Source organism: Dryobates pubescens, chromosome 30 (genome assembly GCF_014839835.1).
Source record: "Dryobates pubescens isolate bDryPub1 chromosome 30, bDryPub1.pri, whole genome shotgun sequence".
Taxonomy (NCBI): Eukaryota; Metazoa; Chordata; class Aves; order Piciformes; family Picidae; genus Dryobates; species Dryobates pubescens.
Window position 1 is genome coordinate 6906601 of NC_071641.1, and position 14210 is coordinate 6920810.

The window sequence follows — 14210 nt, forward strand, 5'->3', positions numbered from 1 at the left end:
CTTAAGGGCTGGACACGCAGGGAATTAACAGCTTAAGAAGATTTAGTTGCATGAGGTGTAAAAAAAATCCAGTCAGGGATAGAGGGGGAAAAAAGAAGAGGAGGAATCACCATGAAAAGAGGGAGAGTCAGAGCTGTGAGCTCCAAGGAGCATAACTTGGTCTTGTAGAATAGAATAGAATAGACCAGGTTGGAAGAGACCTTCAAGATCACCAAGTCCAATCCATCAACCAATCCAACATCACCTAATCAACTAACCCATGGCATCAAGCACCCCATCAAGTCTCCTCCTGAACACCTCCAGGGATGGTGACTCCACCACCTCCCTGGGCAGCCCATTCCAATGGGCAATCACTCTCTCTGTGTAGGACTTCTTCCTAACATCCAGCCTAAACCTCCCCTGGCACAGCTTGAGACTGTGTCCTCTTGTTCTGGTGCTGGCTGCCTGGGAGAAGAGACCAGCCTCCCTGTGGTTATGAGCAACACTCAGCTAGAAAGTCAGGAGCCAGATGGACAGACTCATCCTCTTAGCTAAAGATCAGTGGAGCACAACCCATGAGAGGAGCAACTGCCTCAGAAGGAGCAAGTGCAAAAGGATGAAAGGTAGGAAAATCCTGAATTCAAATCCCAGCTGACCCAGATTCCACAGGAGGCAAAAGCCTGGCTGCAGCTGTTTCCCATCTGTGGATGGAGCTGTCTAGGAGGAGGTTTGCCCTCACAGTGCTCTCTCCCAGAGCACTTTACCAAGCCATCTAAACAGGTCTGAGAGGAGAACACCTGCTCAGGAGGATGCTCTCCCAAGATAAGGGAAGGGACCTTTAAGATCATCTAGTTCCACCTCCCTGCCATGGGCAGGAACACCTTCCACTAGACCAGCTTGCTCTAGGCCTTATCCAACCTGAACTTGAACACCTCCAGGGAGGGGGCATTCACAGCCTCCCTGGGCAACCTGTTCCAGTGTCTCACCACCCTCACTGTGAAGAATTTCTCCACAGTAAGTATTGAAGTTAGGGTGAGACAACCCTGACCCCCTGATCCCCCTTGAAATCTTGATGCAGTTAGGAATGACTCTGATTGTACCACACTGAGAGCAAGCCTGAAGCCCTCCCCCATACTGAAGCTGCAGAGATGGATGTCTGCACAGCAGGGAAATGGGGTTGAGGCAGCATCAGAGATCAAATCAGCTTTCAAAAATCAGATTATAGCTTAAAGATTCTCAGCCCTCTACATCTGGTTAATGTCCAGGCACCCCCAGCAGAAATCACCTTGACAAGGGCAGCAGCAGAGTAACTCCAGCACATCTACATGTCCTGGGCATGGCAGCAGCCTCAGGGATGAGGGGCTCATGTCACAGAACTGTAGAACTGGTTGGGTTGGAAAAGCCCTCTAAGATCATCCAGTCCAACCACTAACCAGCACCACCATGGCCACTAAACCATGTCCCCAAGTGCCATGTCCACACCTTTGTTGGACACCTCCAGGGAGGGTGATTCCACCACCCCCCTGGGCAGCTGCTTGTGTCATACCAGCACCCTCAGGTCCTGCCAGAGGCTAGGCCTGTGTGGAAAGCAGCTCCCTGTCTTGTCAGTTATGGTAATTCAAGAGATCTCCCTTGCTCCAGAACTCACCCAGAGCTCTCTTGGTCTTTCCCAGGGATCAGCATTCTGTCTGAGATCATGCTGGAGGCCTCACACGTGGTTCCATGAGGTTTTGGATCTCCAGCCCCTCCCAGGACAGGCCTCACCAAGTGGATGTTTGTGAGAGAGGAATGGTTTTAGTCTCCATCACTGTCACCTTCGGTGAGTCCTGCAGCCACCCCCTAAAGCATCAGCACCATTGATCTCCAGTGAGTCTGGCAGCTTGGGCTTACTTCTGCTTCCATTCTGAACCAGTTTATGGGCTAAGGAAAGTGATTGTCCCCCTGTAGTCAGCACTGGTGAGGCCACACCTTGAGTACTGGGGTCAGTTTTGGGCCTCTCACTCTAAGAAGGACATTGAGGTGCTGGAGCAGGTCCAGAGAAGGGCAATAAACCTGATGAAGGGTCTGGAGAGTAGGTCTGGTGAGGAGCAGCTGAGGGAGCTGGGGTTGTTCAGCCTGAAGAAAAGGAGGCTGAGAGAGGCCTTCTGCCTCTCTACAACTCCCTGGCAGGATATTGGAGCCAGGTGGGGGTTGGTCTCTTCTCTAAGGAACAAGTGACAGCACAAGAGGTCTCAAGATGCCCCAGGGGAGGTTTATGTTGGAGATTAGAAGTAACTTCTCCATTGAAAGGGTTCTCAAAGACTGGCAGAGGCTGCCCAGGGAGGTGGTTGAATCCCCATCCCTGGAGGTGTTTCAAAGAGGCAGAGATGTGGTGCTGGGGGACATGGTTTAGCCCCAGCCTGGGTAGAGTTAGAGAATGGTTGGGTGCCATGGTCTGCAAGACTTTTTTCCAGCCAAAAGGATTCTGTGATTTCTTGACCTGCTCACTATTCAAGAGTCAGAGATGGGCTGCAGGGGAGGAGTCTCAGCAGGGAGGGGAGTCTCAGCAGCTGTCAGTAAATGGCTATTTAAACTGAGGTGCTTAATAATGCAAAATCAAACCCTCTGCTCCTCAGGGTTGCTGGGTTGAAGGAGCAGCTTCTTCTGAGAGCTTGATGGGTCTGTAATGACTTGGAACTATTTTCTTTGGAAGATTAATCACTTTTCCACTCAAATTCTTGTCTGTTGCTGTTAGGATAGAATAGAGTAGAGAAGAATAGAGTAGAAGAGAGTAGAATAGAATAAACCAGGTTGGAAAAGACCTTTGAGATCATCAAGTCCAACCTTTCACCCAACACCATCCAATCAACTAAACCATGGCACCAAGCACCCCATCCAGTCTCTAAGCTCTTAAACACCTCCAGTGATGGTGACTCCACCACCTCCCTGGGCAGCCCATTCCAAAGGCCAGTCTCTCTTTCTGGGAAGAACTTCTTCCTAACCTCCAGCCTGAACCTCCCCTGGCACAGCTTGAGTGAAGTGTAAATTTTTGTCTCCCATCTCCTCCAGCCTTGTGGCACTGCAGGTTGCATTAAAGATGTCCTTTAACCATCCTTCAGGTGCTGCTGCACTTCAGCAGCTCCTGCTGACAGGGAAGGGTGCCTTTCCAGGGTGTGCAGTCACCCTCTCTGTGAAATTCCTAAGAAGCTGGGCATTAGGAAGATGTTCTTTGCTCTGAGGGTGGTGGAACACTGGCCCAGGTTGCCCAGGGCAGTGGTGGAGGTCCCATTCCTAGAGACATTCAAGATGAGACTTGATGTGGCCCTGGGCAGCCTGCTCTAATTGGAGATGTCTGTGCTGGCTTGCTGGGTCTCTGAGCAACCTGATCTGAAGGGGACCTGCAGGAAGGCTGGGGAGGGACTGTTCAGAAGGGGTTGTGGTGATGGCATGAAGGGCACTCGTTTGAAACTGGAGCAGGGGAGGTTCAGGCTGGACAATAAGAGGAAGTTCTTCACAATGAGGGTGGTGAAACACTGGCACAGTTTGCCCAGGGATCTGGTTAAGGCCCCTTCCCTGGAGACATTCAATATGAGACTTGATGTGGCCCTGGGCAGCCTGCTCCAGTTGGAGATGTCCCTGCTGAGTGCAGGGGGGGTGGACAAGATGACCTTTGAGGGTCCCTCCCAACCTGATGCAATCTGAATTCGAGTTGGGGACATCCCTGCTCACTGCAGAGGGGCTGGACTAGATGACCTTTGAGGGTCCCTCCCAACCTGATGCAATCTGTGAATCTAGTTGGGGACATCCCTGCTCACTGCAGAGGGCCTGGACTAGATGACCTTTGGAGGTCCCTTCCAGCCCAACCCATTCTATGATTCTGTGAAATAAACTCTCACAGGGGAAATGTCTTTCCTGAGCAACCATGGTCACCCTGAAGCAAGGCTGCTCCTCCCTTCATGGTCCTTCCATGCTGCCCAGCTCCCCAAAGCTGCCTTTGATGAGGATGAGTCATTCAGCAAATTAGCCTTAATTCTGCAGCCCCTGCCACCATGTTTGTGTTGCCACAGCAGAGGCTGTTATTTTCCAGCTGATCCATCAATTGAATAAACCCCAAGAGCTGCAGATCTTCCTTAGCAGTGTTACAGTTCAGCAGTGCCTTCCCCACCCAGCTCCAGCTGTGTTGTGTGTTCATGCAGGAGAGGGCTGGAGATGTAGCATTAAATTGTTAGTTGTGGCTGTTAATAACAGGCTAGGAACGTTTCCATCCAGTGCTGCTGCAGCATGGGCTGCCATCTGGGTGGCAGCTGATTGTGGTTAATTACAGGGACAGGAATTCCTTGGGAAGGTGGCTGGCAGGAATCAAACAGTTGGGTTGTGATCAAGGTAATGGAATGGCACAATATTAAGCCCAGGGAATTAAGGCTGAAAGGCATTGCTAATAATCCTCTCCAGATCACTGGGATTATTCCCAGTTGCTCCACTTTCACTGGGAATTTGTTGATTCATAGAACAGTTTAGACTGGAAGGGACCTTGGAACTGGGTGACCTTCAAGGTCCCTTCCAACCCAACCCATTCCATTAATCTGTGAAATCCCACAGGCTGTGGAGTTCCTGCCAGTAACTCCAGTGGAATTTTGTACCCTGAAGTGTGGTGGAGTGTCTGAGGGAAAAGAAGAATTCACTTTCTGCATCATAGCCACTGCTCCTAAAGAGCTGGGTGATCTCTAACCATCCAAGTGCCAGGTTCTGCACATTGGCCACAGCAACCCCCTGCAGTGCTACAGGCTGGGGGCAGAGTGGATGAGAGCAGCCAGGCAGAAAGGGACCTGGGGGTGCTGGGTGATAGGAGGCTGAACATGAGCCTGCAGTGTGCCCAGGCAGCCAGGAGGGCCAATGGCATCCTGGCCTGCATCAGGAACAGTGTGGCCAGCAGGAGCAGGGAGGTCATTCTGCCCCTGTACACTGCACTGGTTAGGCCACCCCTTGAGTCCTGTGTCCAGTTCTGGGCCCCTCAGTTTAGGAAGGAGGTTGACTTGCTGGAAGGTGTCCAGAGAAGGGCAACAAAGCTGGGGAGGGGTTTGGAGCACAGCCCTGTGAGGAGAGGCTGAGGGAGCTGGGGTTGCTTAGCCTGGAGAACAGGAGGCTCAGGGGAGACCTTCTTGCTGTCTACAACTACCTGAAGGGAGGTTGTAGTCAGGCAGGGGTTGGTCTCTTCTCCCAGGCACCCAGCAGCAGAACAAGAGGACACAGTCTCAAGCTGCGCCAGGGGAGGTTCAGGCTGGAGGTCAGGAAGAAGTCCTACACACAGAGAGTGATTGCCCATTGGAATGTGCTGCCCAGGGAGATGGTGGAGTCACCATCGTTGGAGGTGTTCAGGAGGAGACTTGATGGGGTGCTTGGTGCCATGGGTTAGTTGTTTAGGTGGTGTTGGATTGGTTGATGGGTTGGACGCCATGATCTTGAAGGTCTCTTCTGACCTGCTTTATTCCATTCCATTCCATTCCATTCCACTGATGCATTATTGATGCTCTTTTAGTATCAAACATGGCAGGAAGCACACACCTGAGATGTTCTCCCAGAGTCACAAACACAAAGACCTTGCTGTTCTCTTAAGAGGATGTATCTTACAGAAACTAAAGCTACAAGGGCAACATAGCTGGTGTAACTGGTTTTATAGGCAATGGCTTCTCTGCCCACTCCTGCCCTGCACTGCAGTGCTGATCCCAGCTGGTCTGTTAGCTTCAGGGACAGCCAAGGGCAGTGGGATGAGGTTCAACAAGGCCAAAGGCTGGGTCCTCCCCTTGGGTCACAACAACCCCACGAGGGCTCCAGGCTTGGGGCAGAGTAGCTGGAAAATGCCCAGTGGAAAAGGACCTGGGAGTGCTTGTTGTCAGTGGATGAAGATGAGCCAGTGTGTGCCCAGGTGGCCAAGAAAGCCACCCCCATCCTGGCTTGCATCAGCAACAGTGTGGCCAGCAGGAGCAGGGCATGGATTGGCCCTCTGTACTGGGCACTGGTGAGGTCACACTTCAAATCCTGGTTTCAGTTTTGGGTCCCTCACTCCAAGGACATTGAGGTGCTGGAGTATGTCCAGAGAAGGGCAACAAAGCTGGTGAAGGGTCTGGAGAACAGGGCTGGTGAGGAGCAGCTGAGGGACCTGGGATGGTCAGGAGCCTGAGGGGAAACTGTGGTGCTCTACAGCTTCCTGAAAGGAGCTTGGAGCCAGGTGGGGGTTGGTCTCTTCTCCCAAGTAACAAGTGATGGCACAAGAGGAAAGGGCCTCAAGCTGCACCAGGGTCTAGTAGTCATGAGGTCTTGGGTGATGGGTTGGACTTGATGATCTTTGAGGTCTTTTCCAAGCTTATTGATTCAATGATTCTATGATATGAGGAACAATTTCTTCCTGGTGAGGGTTGTCAAGGCCTGCCCCAGGCTGCTCAGGGCAGTGGTGGAGTCCCCATCCCTGGAGGGGTTTCAAAGCCATGGAGATGTGGTGCTGAGGGCCATGGATTAGTGGTGACCTGGTAGTGCTGGGTTAACTGTTGGACTCCATGATCTTGGAGGTCTTTTCCAACCAGAAGGATTCTGTGGTTCTGTGGCAGGACCTTCTGAGACTCCATGGTCACTCTTGTCACCCCACCCTGCTTGCTGTGCCCCCCACTGACTAGCTCCCAGAGCAGAGCACCAAGCACCCCAGGAGAGGAGGACCATGACAAGCCATCCCTTGGCTATGTCCTGTACCAGCACATGGATGCTGGAAACATTTGTGTGGAAATCTGTGTCTCCCAGTGGCTGGGACAAATGCCACTTGAAGGCTGGCATGTGTCCCCCAGTCCCCAGATGGCTTCCCTGTGCGCAGGCTGGCACCAGCAGACACTGCTCTCTCTGTGTGACCAGAGTGGCACTTTGAGTGACACAGGCCACAGTGTCATTGAGCCCAACAATGGGGCTTGTCCCACTGCACACCCAGAAGGTGCCTTTACCCCACCCAGCCTCATTTCCAGCTACTGTCCCTGGCATAACAGCCCAGCAGACACCAGCTGGAACAGGTTGCCCAGAGAGCTTTGGATGCTGCCTCCTTGCAGGTGTCCAAGGCCGGGCTGGATGAGGCCTTGAGCAACCTGGACTAGTGTTAGGTGTCCTTGCCCATGGCAGGGGGTTGTAATGAGATGATCTTTCAGGTCCCTTCCAACCCAAACTGTTCCATGATTTTGTGATGTGAAGTTCAACAAAGTCCATCACAAGGTTTTGCACCTGGGTCAGGACAATCCCACGAGCAAATTCAGGCTGGGTGGACAGTGGGTGGAGAGCAGCACTGAGGAGAAGGATCTGGGAGTGCTGATGGAAAGCAGGAGATCAGCCAGCACCCTGTGCTCCCATCCCAGCCCTAGCTGTGTCCTGGGCTGATCCCCAGCAGCATGGGCAGCAGGAAGAGGGAAGGGGTTCTGCCCCTCTGCTCTGTTGAGACCCCATCTGCAGTGCTGGGGCCAGCTCTGGAGTCCTCAGCACAGCAGAGACATGGACCTGTTGGAGTGGGGTCAGAGGAGGACACAGCAATGATGTGAGAGCTGCAAGCCCTCTGCTGTGAAGTCAGGCTGAGAGAGATGGGATTGTTCAGCTTGCAGACCTTCTGGTGGCATTTTAGTGCATAAAGGGGCTGAGCAGAAAGCTGGGGACAGTCTTTAGAGCAGGGCCTGTTGTGAGAGGACCAGGGGTGATGGCTTCAAGCTGGAGGAAGCTGGATTGAGATTAGGTATTAGGAAGAAATTCTTGCCCATGAGGAGGAACTGGAACAGGTTTCTCAAAGAAATCCAACTCTAGATATGTTCAAAGACACGTGGGATGTGTCCAGGAACAAATCCAGTTGTGGCATCCCTGATAGACACAGCCACAGCCTGTAGCTCTGCATGGGGTTGTTGTGGCCCAAGTGCAGCACCAGGCACTTGGCTTTGTTGAATGCCATCCTGTTGGCCTCTGCCCATCTGTCCAGCCTGGCAAGGTCCCTCTGCAGAGCCCTTCTACCCTCTAACAGACCAACATCTGCTCCCAGCTTGGTGTCATCTGCAAACTCACTGATGACTGACTCAATGCCCTCATCCAGATCATCAATGAAGATGTGGAGGAGGGGACTGAGTTTTCTCCCTGATGGGTGCAGCTGCTTGCTCTATTGGTTTGTTACCATTATTACTGCTAGTATCACTGTTGTTGCTGCACTTTGATCTCACTGTTACTGTGTTGTCCTGTTCCCATGATTATTTCCTGTTATTTTATGGTTCCAGCTGCCCTGACCTTCTGAGCTGCCTTCTGAGCTCGGACAGGGAATCGATCTGCTCCACTGCGGTCGGGACCATGAGTGAGGATGCATAAACCAAAGCACTGAAGGTCACTGCCCAGCAAGATTGTTACCCAGCTTCACAAGGTTGGTATTAACAAGGCTGGAAATATTTCCCCAAAGTTGAGCTTTTGGGTGTATTTTTGTAGTCTGACTTAACTAAATCATAGAATCACTTCAATTTGAGACCACCTCCAAGACCTTCAAGTCCAACCATCAACCTAACACCGCTGTGGCCACTAAACTCTGTGCCCAAGTGCCATGTCCACAGGTTTCTTGAACACCTCCAGGGATGGTGACTCCACCACCTCCCTGGGCAGCCTGTTCCAAAGCCTGACCACCTTTGCAGTTCCCAAGTTCTTTGGGGTGAGTTTGTGCCTTGCTCTTAGGCTCCTTACCCCTGACAGTCACATGAAGCTGGGATGTGGATTCTGCAAGGACAGGAGTTTTCAGCAATTGGTATTGATTATAATTTTATGTATTCAGCAGCTGTATTGATTGTAAAGAAGCTTTGAGTTTCATTGATGATAAAACATTGTGGAGAGGAGAAGGTTGAGGGGAGACCTTATTGCTCTCTACAACAACCTGGAAGGAGCTTGGAGTGAGGCTGATGTTCACAGGGTCACAAAGGTTGGAAGAGACCTCAAAGACCCAGGGATGGGGACTCCACCACCTCCCTGGGCAGCACATTCCAATGGCCAACAACTCTCTCTGGGAAGAACTTTCTCCTCACCTCCACCCTAAACTTCCCCTGGTGCAGCTTGAGACTGTGTCCTCTTGTTCTGGGGCTGGTTGCCTGGGAGAAGAGACCAACCCCTTCCTGGCTACAACCTCCCTTCAGGTAGTTGTAGAGAGCAATGAGGTCTCCCCTGAGCCTCCTCTCCTCCAGGCTAAGCAACCCCAGCTCCCTCAGCCTCCCCCCATAGGGCTTGTGCTCGAGGCCTCTCCCCAGCCTCATTGCCCTATGTTGGCCTCTTCTCCCAAATAACTAGAGACAGGAGGAGAGGAAATGGGCTGGTGTTGGGTCAGGGGAGGTTTAGGCTGGAGATGAGGAACAGGCTGCTCAGGGAGGTGGTGGTGTCACCTGGAGGTGTTCAAGCAGCATGTAGATGTGGCACTTCAGGACATGGTCCCAGTGGGCATGGCAGTTGGGTTATGCTTGGACTCGGTGCTCTTGAAGGTCTATTCCAACCCTTCTGGTTCTATGATTTTAACCTCGGCACAGTCTCTGCAGACTTTCTTGACCTTCCCCCATCCCAGAAGGCTGCTGGTTAGCCTTGGGCAGAAATGTTGAAGAACTTTGGAGTAGAAATCAACAAATTCCTGTAGCTTTTAGCACCATGCTTGATCCTCTGGCATCTGCTGTACCGAGAAGCCGGAAGCGATCGCTGTCAGTTGTCTGCGTTAAGCATTGTGCTGGGATTGATACCTTGGCATGAAGGCCAGATTTCCTATGAAGACATGAATTCTGTGGAGCTGGGTCTGCTTTCACCTGGTTGGTTGCTATGTAATGGAATGAATGTGCTTGTCTCAGGGGTTTGGGGGTTGGTTTTGGGGGGGGATGTTTGCTTAGATTTAACTCAAAACCTCTTACAGTGAATAAAACTCCTACGCTGTTTCCACACTTAGGCAAACCTGTACGACTTTAATTGCTGTTTTGATGGTGATGGTTCTGATGGCTGCACCCTCCTGCATGGCAAGCTTCTGCTGCTGCCTTTGGGAGATCCCTGCTTGCTGCTGGAGCTTCTTACTCTTTGCATGATTCATAGAACAGATGGGGTTGGAAGGGACCTTGAGGATCGTCTAGTTCCAACCCCCTGCCAGGGGGGTGGGTTGGAACTTTGGGAGATCCCTGCTTGCTGCTGGAGTTTGATATTGTTTTCAGGATTGACAGTTTAGGTTGGAACTAGATGATCTTCAAGGTCCCTTCCACTAGACCAGGTTGCTCAAGGCCTCATCCAACCTAGCCTTGAATGCCTCCAGGGAGGGGACATCCACAGCCTCCCTGGGCAAGCTGTTCCAGTACAGCATTTGTAGGAAGCCAAACTCTGGTTTTGTAAAGAGCTTTCTTGTAAAGCACATAGCAGTATCCTGAGCAAGCAGAAAATCATTTTCCCAGCTGCTGCTGTCTCCAGGCTGTGATGGTACCAGGGGATGATGCTTGGACATCTACATCCCCTGCACCACATGGCTTCCAGTGCATGTGAAGTGACACAGAACACGTGCAGCTTCTGATTCCAATGCTTTGCTCTCTGCAGGTGAAACACAGAATGTTATTACACCTGCCAATGTCTGGCTCTCCCTTCACCCAGGGAAGAGCCACTTTAGGTGGCTGATGTGTACCCCGTGCTCTAGCGGCGTCCTGTGTCCCACCACGTGTCTGGTGGCTCTCCATCACCTGCCCACCTCTGGTGCTCTGACCATGGTTATGTGGTTTCCCTCCTTCCAGGCAAGTAAGAAAATGTAGAGGGAGGGAGGCAAGGAGAAGAAGGCCGGAGCGAGCGCTGGGCCGGGGGCCTCCGGGCAGGACCTCCCTCCCTGCGGCGCAGCCTCACCATGTCCAAGAGGGGCTCCAGCAGCCGAGCCCGGGGGGAGAAGCCGGACGCCTTGGCTGCCTTGCAGGCTGCCAATGAAGAGCTCAGGGCCAAGCTCACCGACATCCAGATAGAGCTGCAGCAGGAAAAGAGCAAGGTGTGCACCTCTGCTTTCCTTCCCTCCTTCATCACAAGGGCACTCTGCTGTTTCTGAGTGGCTTTGTTGGGGGGCGTCTCTCAGGTCATTGAATCCAGCCATAAACCCAGCACTGCCAGCTCGCTAAGCCACAGAATCAGGGAACTGTTTTGTAGGGAAAAGAACCCTTAAGATTATCAAGTCCAGCCATCAACCCAGCTCCACCATGGCCACTCAACTATGTACCAAAGTCCACATGTTCCCTGAACACCTGCAGGGATGGTGACTTCACTGTCTCCCTGGGCAGCCTGTTCCAACGCCTGCCCACTCTTGCAGCAAACAGTAGTTCCTAGTCTCCAACCTAAACCTCCCCTGGAACAATTTCAGTTTCCTCTTTTTCTATCACCTGATACTAGGGAGAGGACCATGTTCCTCACCTCACTACAACTTCCATGTCCCTCAGCACCACATCTCTGTGGCTTTGAAACTCCTCCATGGATGGGGACTCCCCCCGCTGCTGTGGGCAGCCTGGGCCAGGGAAGAAATTGTTCTTCATGTCCCACCTCAACCTCCCCTGGCTGTATGTGCCTGTATGGTATGAATGATGCTTTGATCTGTGATCTTTACTGGACAGAGCTGACCAGAACATTTTGTTTTCCCAGCAGCAACCATTTTTTCCCAGTATCCAAGCTGTGGATATTCAGTTCTTAATGCTGCCTTCAGTAGTGCCCAGGCTGCTCTGATAGAGCATTGCAGGGCAGAAAAGGCAGAGCAGGCAAAGATGCACTCCTGACTGCCTTCCTAAACAAATCCCTCACTAAAGATCCCCACAGGTACCTGCCAGACCTCGAGTCCAGCAACAGCTGTGACAGTGTTTGGAAATATTTGCCATAAAATGTCCTTTTCCCTGGGAAAATGTGGGTGGGGGTGGGGAAGGGGTATGTAGTTTTTATTTTCCTCACAACAAATGCCTCAAGAGAGGAAATCTTTGCAAATCTGCAGTGTGAAGGCTATGGCAGAGCTCAGCCACCCAGGTTTCATCCAGGACCTCTTCACAAAGAGATGTTTCATACAATCACAGAATGGTTTGGGCTGGAAGGGACCTTAAAGGTCATTTAGTTCCAATCCCCTACCATGGCCAGGGACACCTTCCACTCGAGCAGGCTGCCCAAGGCCTTGTCAAATCTGGCCTTGAACACCTCCATGTTTAGTGTGTAATACTGAAGACAATGCCAGATGTGTGGCTCCCTGTGAGGCAAGAGGAACAGGCTTGACAGGCTGGAGAGGTGGGCACAAGCCAACCTCATGAGGTTCAACAAGACCAAGTGCAGGGTCCTGCAGCTGGGTTGAGGCAACCCCAGGCACAAATCCAGGCTGGGCAGGGACTGGCTGGAAAGCAGCCCTGAGGAGAGAGCCTTGGGGGTGCTGGTGGAGGAGAAGCTCACCAGGAGCTCTCAGTGTGCACTTGCAGCCCAGAGAGCCAAGCAGATTCTGGGCTGCAGCAAGAGAAGTGTGGCCAGCAGGGCGAGGGAGGTGATTCTCCCCCTCTGCTCAGCTCTGGGGAGACCCCACCTGCAGTACTGCCTCCAGTGCTGGAGCCCCTATTGCAAGAGGGATCTGGAGGTGCTGGAATGTGTCCAGAGAAGGGCCACGAGGATGAGGAGAGCGCTGGAGCTCCTCTCCTATGAGGACAGACTGAAGGAGTTGGGGCTGTTCAGTCTGGAGAAGAGAAGGCTCTGAGGTGACCTCATTGTGGCCTTCCAGTATCTGAAGGGGACTACAAGAAGGCTGGGGAGGGACTGCTCAGGATCTCAGGCAGTGATAGGACTAGGGGGAATGGAATGAAGCTGGAGGTGGGGAGATTCAGGCTGGAGGTGAGGAGGAAGTTCTTCCCCATGAGAGTGGTGAAGCCCTGGAATGGGTTGTCCAGGGAGGTGGTTGAGGCCCCATCCCTGGAGGTGTTTAAGCCCAGGCTGGATGAGGCTGTGGCCAGCCTGATCTAGTGTGGGGTGTCCCTGCCCATGGCAGGGGGGTTGGAACTAGATGATCCTTGTGGTCCCTTCCCACCCTGACTGATACTATGAAACTGACTTTCACTCCAAGGCACAGACAGGTGTTAACATGTGATGCTGTGAAGTGATCTCCACCATGTTTGGATGAGATCATGGGATCACAGACCCAGGGAGTGGCTTGGGTTGGAAGGGACCTTAAAGATCATCTAGTTCCAACCCCCTTGCCATGGGCAGGGACACCTTCCACTAGACCAGGCTGCTCAAAGCCTCATCCAGTCTGGCCTTGAAGACCTCCAGGGAGGGGGCAGCCACGACCTCCCTGGGCAACCTGAGTTGTGCTAACATTAGTTTGTGCTAATGCTTTGGTTGACTGAAAACACCTTTCTGGTTTTCCTTGTAGGTCAGCAAGTTGGAAAGGGAGAAAAACCAGGAGGTGAAGCAAATCAAGGAGCACGAGCAGCATAAAAGTACAGTGGTGGTGACAGAGCTCAAGGTCAAACTTCATGAAGAGAAAATGAAGGAGCTGCAAGCTGTTCGCGAGACGCTGCTGAGGCAGCACGAGTCTGAGCTGCTCAGAGTCATCAAAATCAAAGACAATGAAATCCAGAGGCTGCAGGCCCTGCTCAACTCGGTGCGCGATGGGGCTCCCGACAAGGTCAAGACGGTGCTGCTCTCGGAGGCCAAGGAGGAGGCCAAGAGGGGCTTTGAGGTGGAGAAAATCAAAATGCAGCAGGAGATTTCCGAGCTGAAGGGGGCTAAGAAACAAGTGGAAGAGGCTTTAACCATGGTCATCCAGGCTGACAAAATCAAAGCAGCGGAGATCAGGAGCGTGTACCACCTGCACCAGGAGGAGATCAGCAGGATCAAGAGGGAGTGTGAGAGGGAGATCCGTAGGCTGGTACGTGTTGGCGCCTCCTCCCCTGCTGTTACTGACACCTGCTGGTAGTCAGGAAATGAAAGGTCAGGTGAAGGGACAAGGATGGGCGTTCAGACCTCTGGAGCTGCCTCAAATCTGGTTTACATCTGCTAGCAGAGGTGGTACAGCGTCCTTTGAAAGCTGTCAGGATGTTTTGTAAGAGCTTTTGTTATCCAATCACAGCCTCTGGGCCTGGTTTGAGCCACCAGCTGCCCAGGGCACAAGGGCAGAAAAGGCTTTTTGCCCAGGGAGGTGGTTGAGGTCCCTTCCCTGGAGATATTCAGGGTGAGGCTGGATGAGGCCCTGGGCATGCTGATCTAGT

At 52.4% G+C, this 14210-nt stretch overlaps 1 protein-coding gene across 1 annotated transcript in view; it reads left to right on the forward strand.

Moving 5' to 3' along the window:
• Positions 1-9756: 9756 nt before the first annotated feature.
• The window catches only part of JAKMIP3 (Janus kinase and microtubule interacting protein 3), a 41839-nt gene continuing 37385 nt past the window's right edge, over positions 9757-14210 (forward strand). The window contains exons 1-3 of the mRNA XM_054174588.1: positions 9757-9785; positions 10740-10981; positions 13373-13870. Of these exons, the coding sequence (XP_054030563.1) occupies positions 10847-10981; positions 13373-13870 (633 nt within the window). The 5' untranslated portion in view covers positions 9757-9785; positions 10740-10846. The remainder of the gene's footprint in view (positions 9786-10739; positions 10982-13372; positions 13871-14210) is intronic.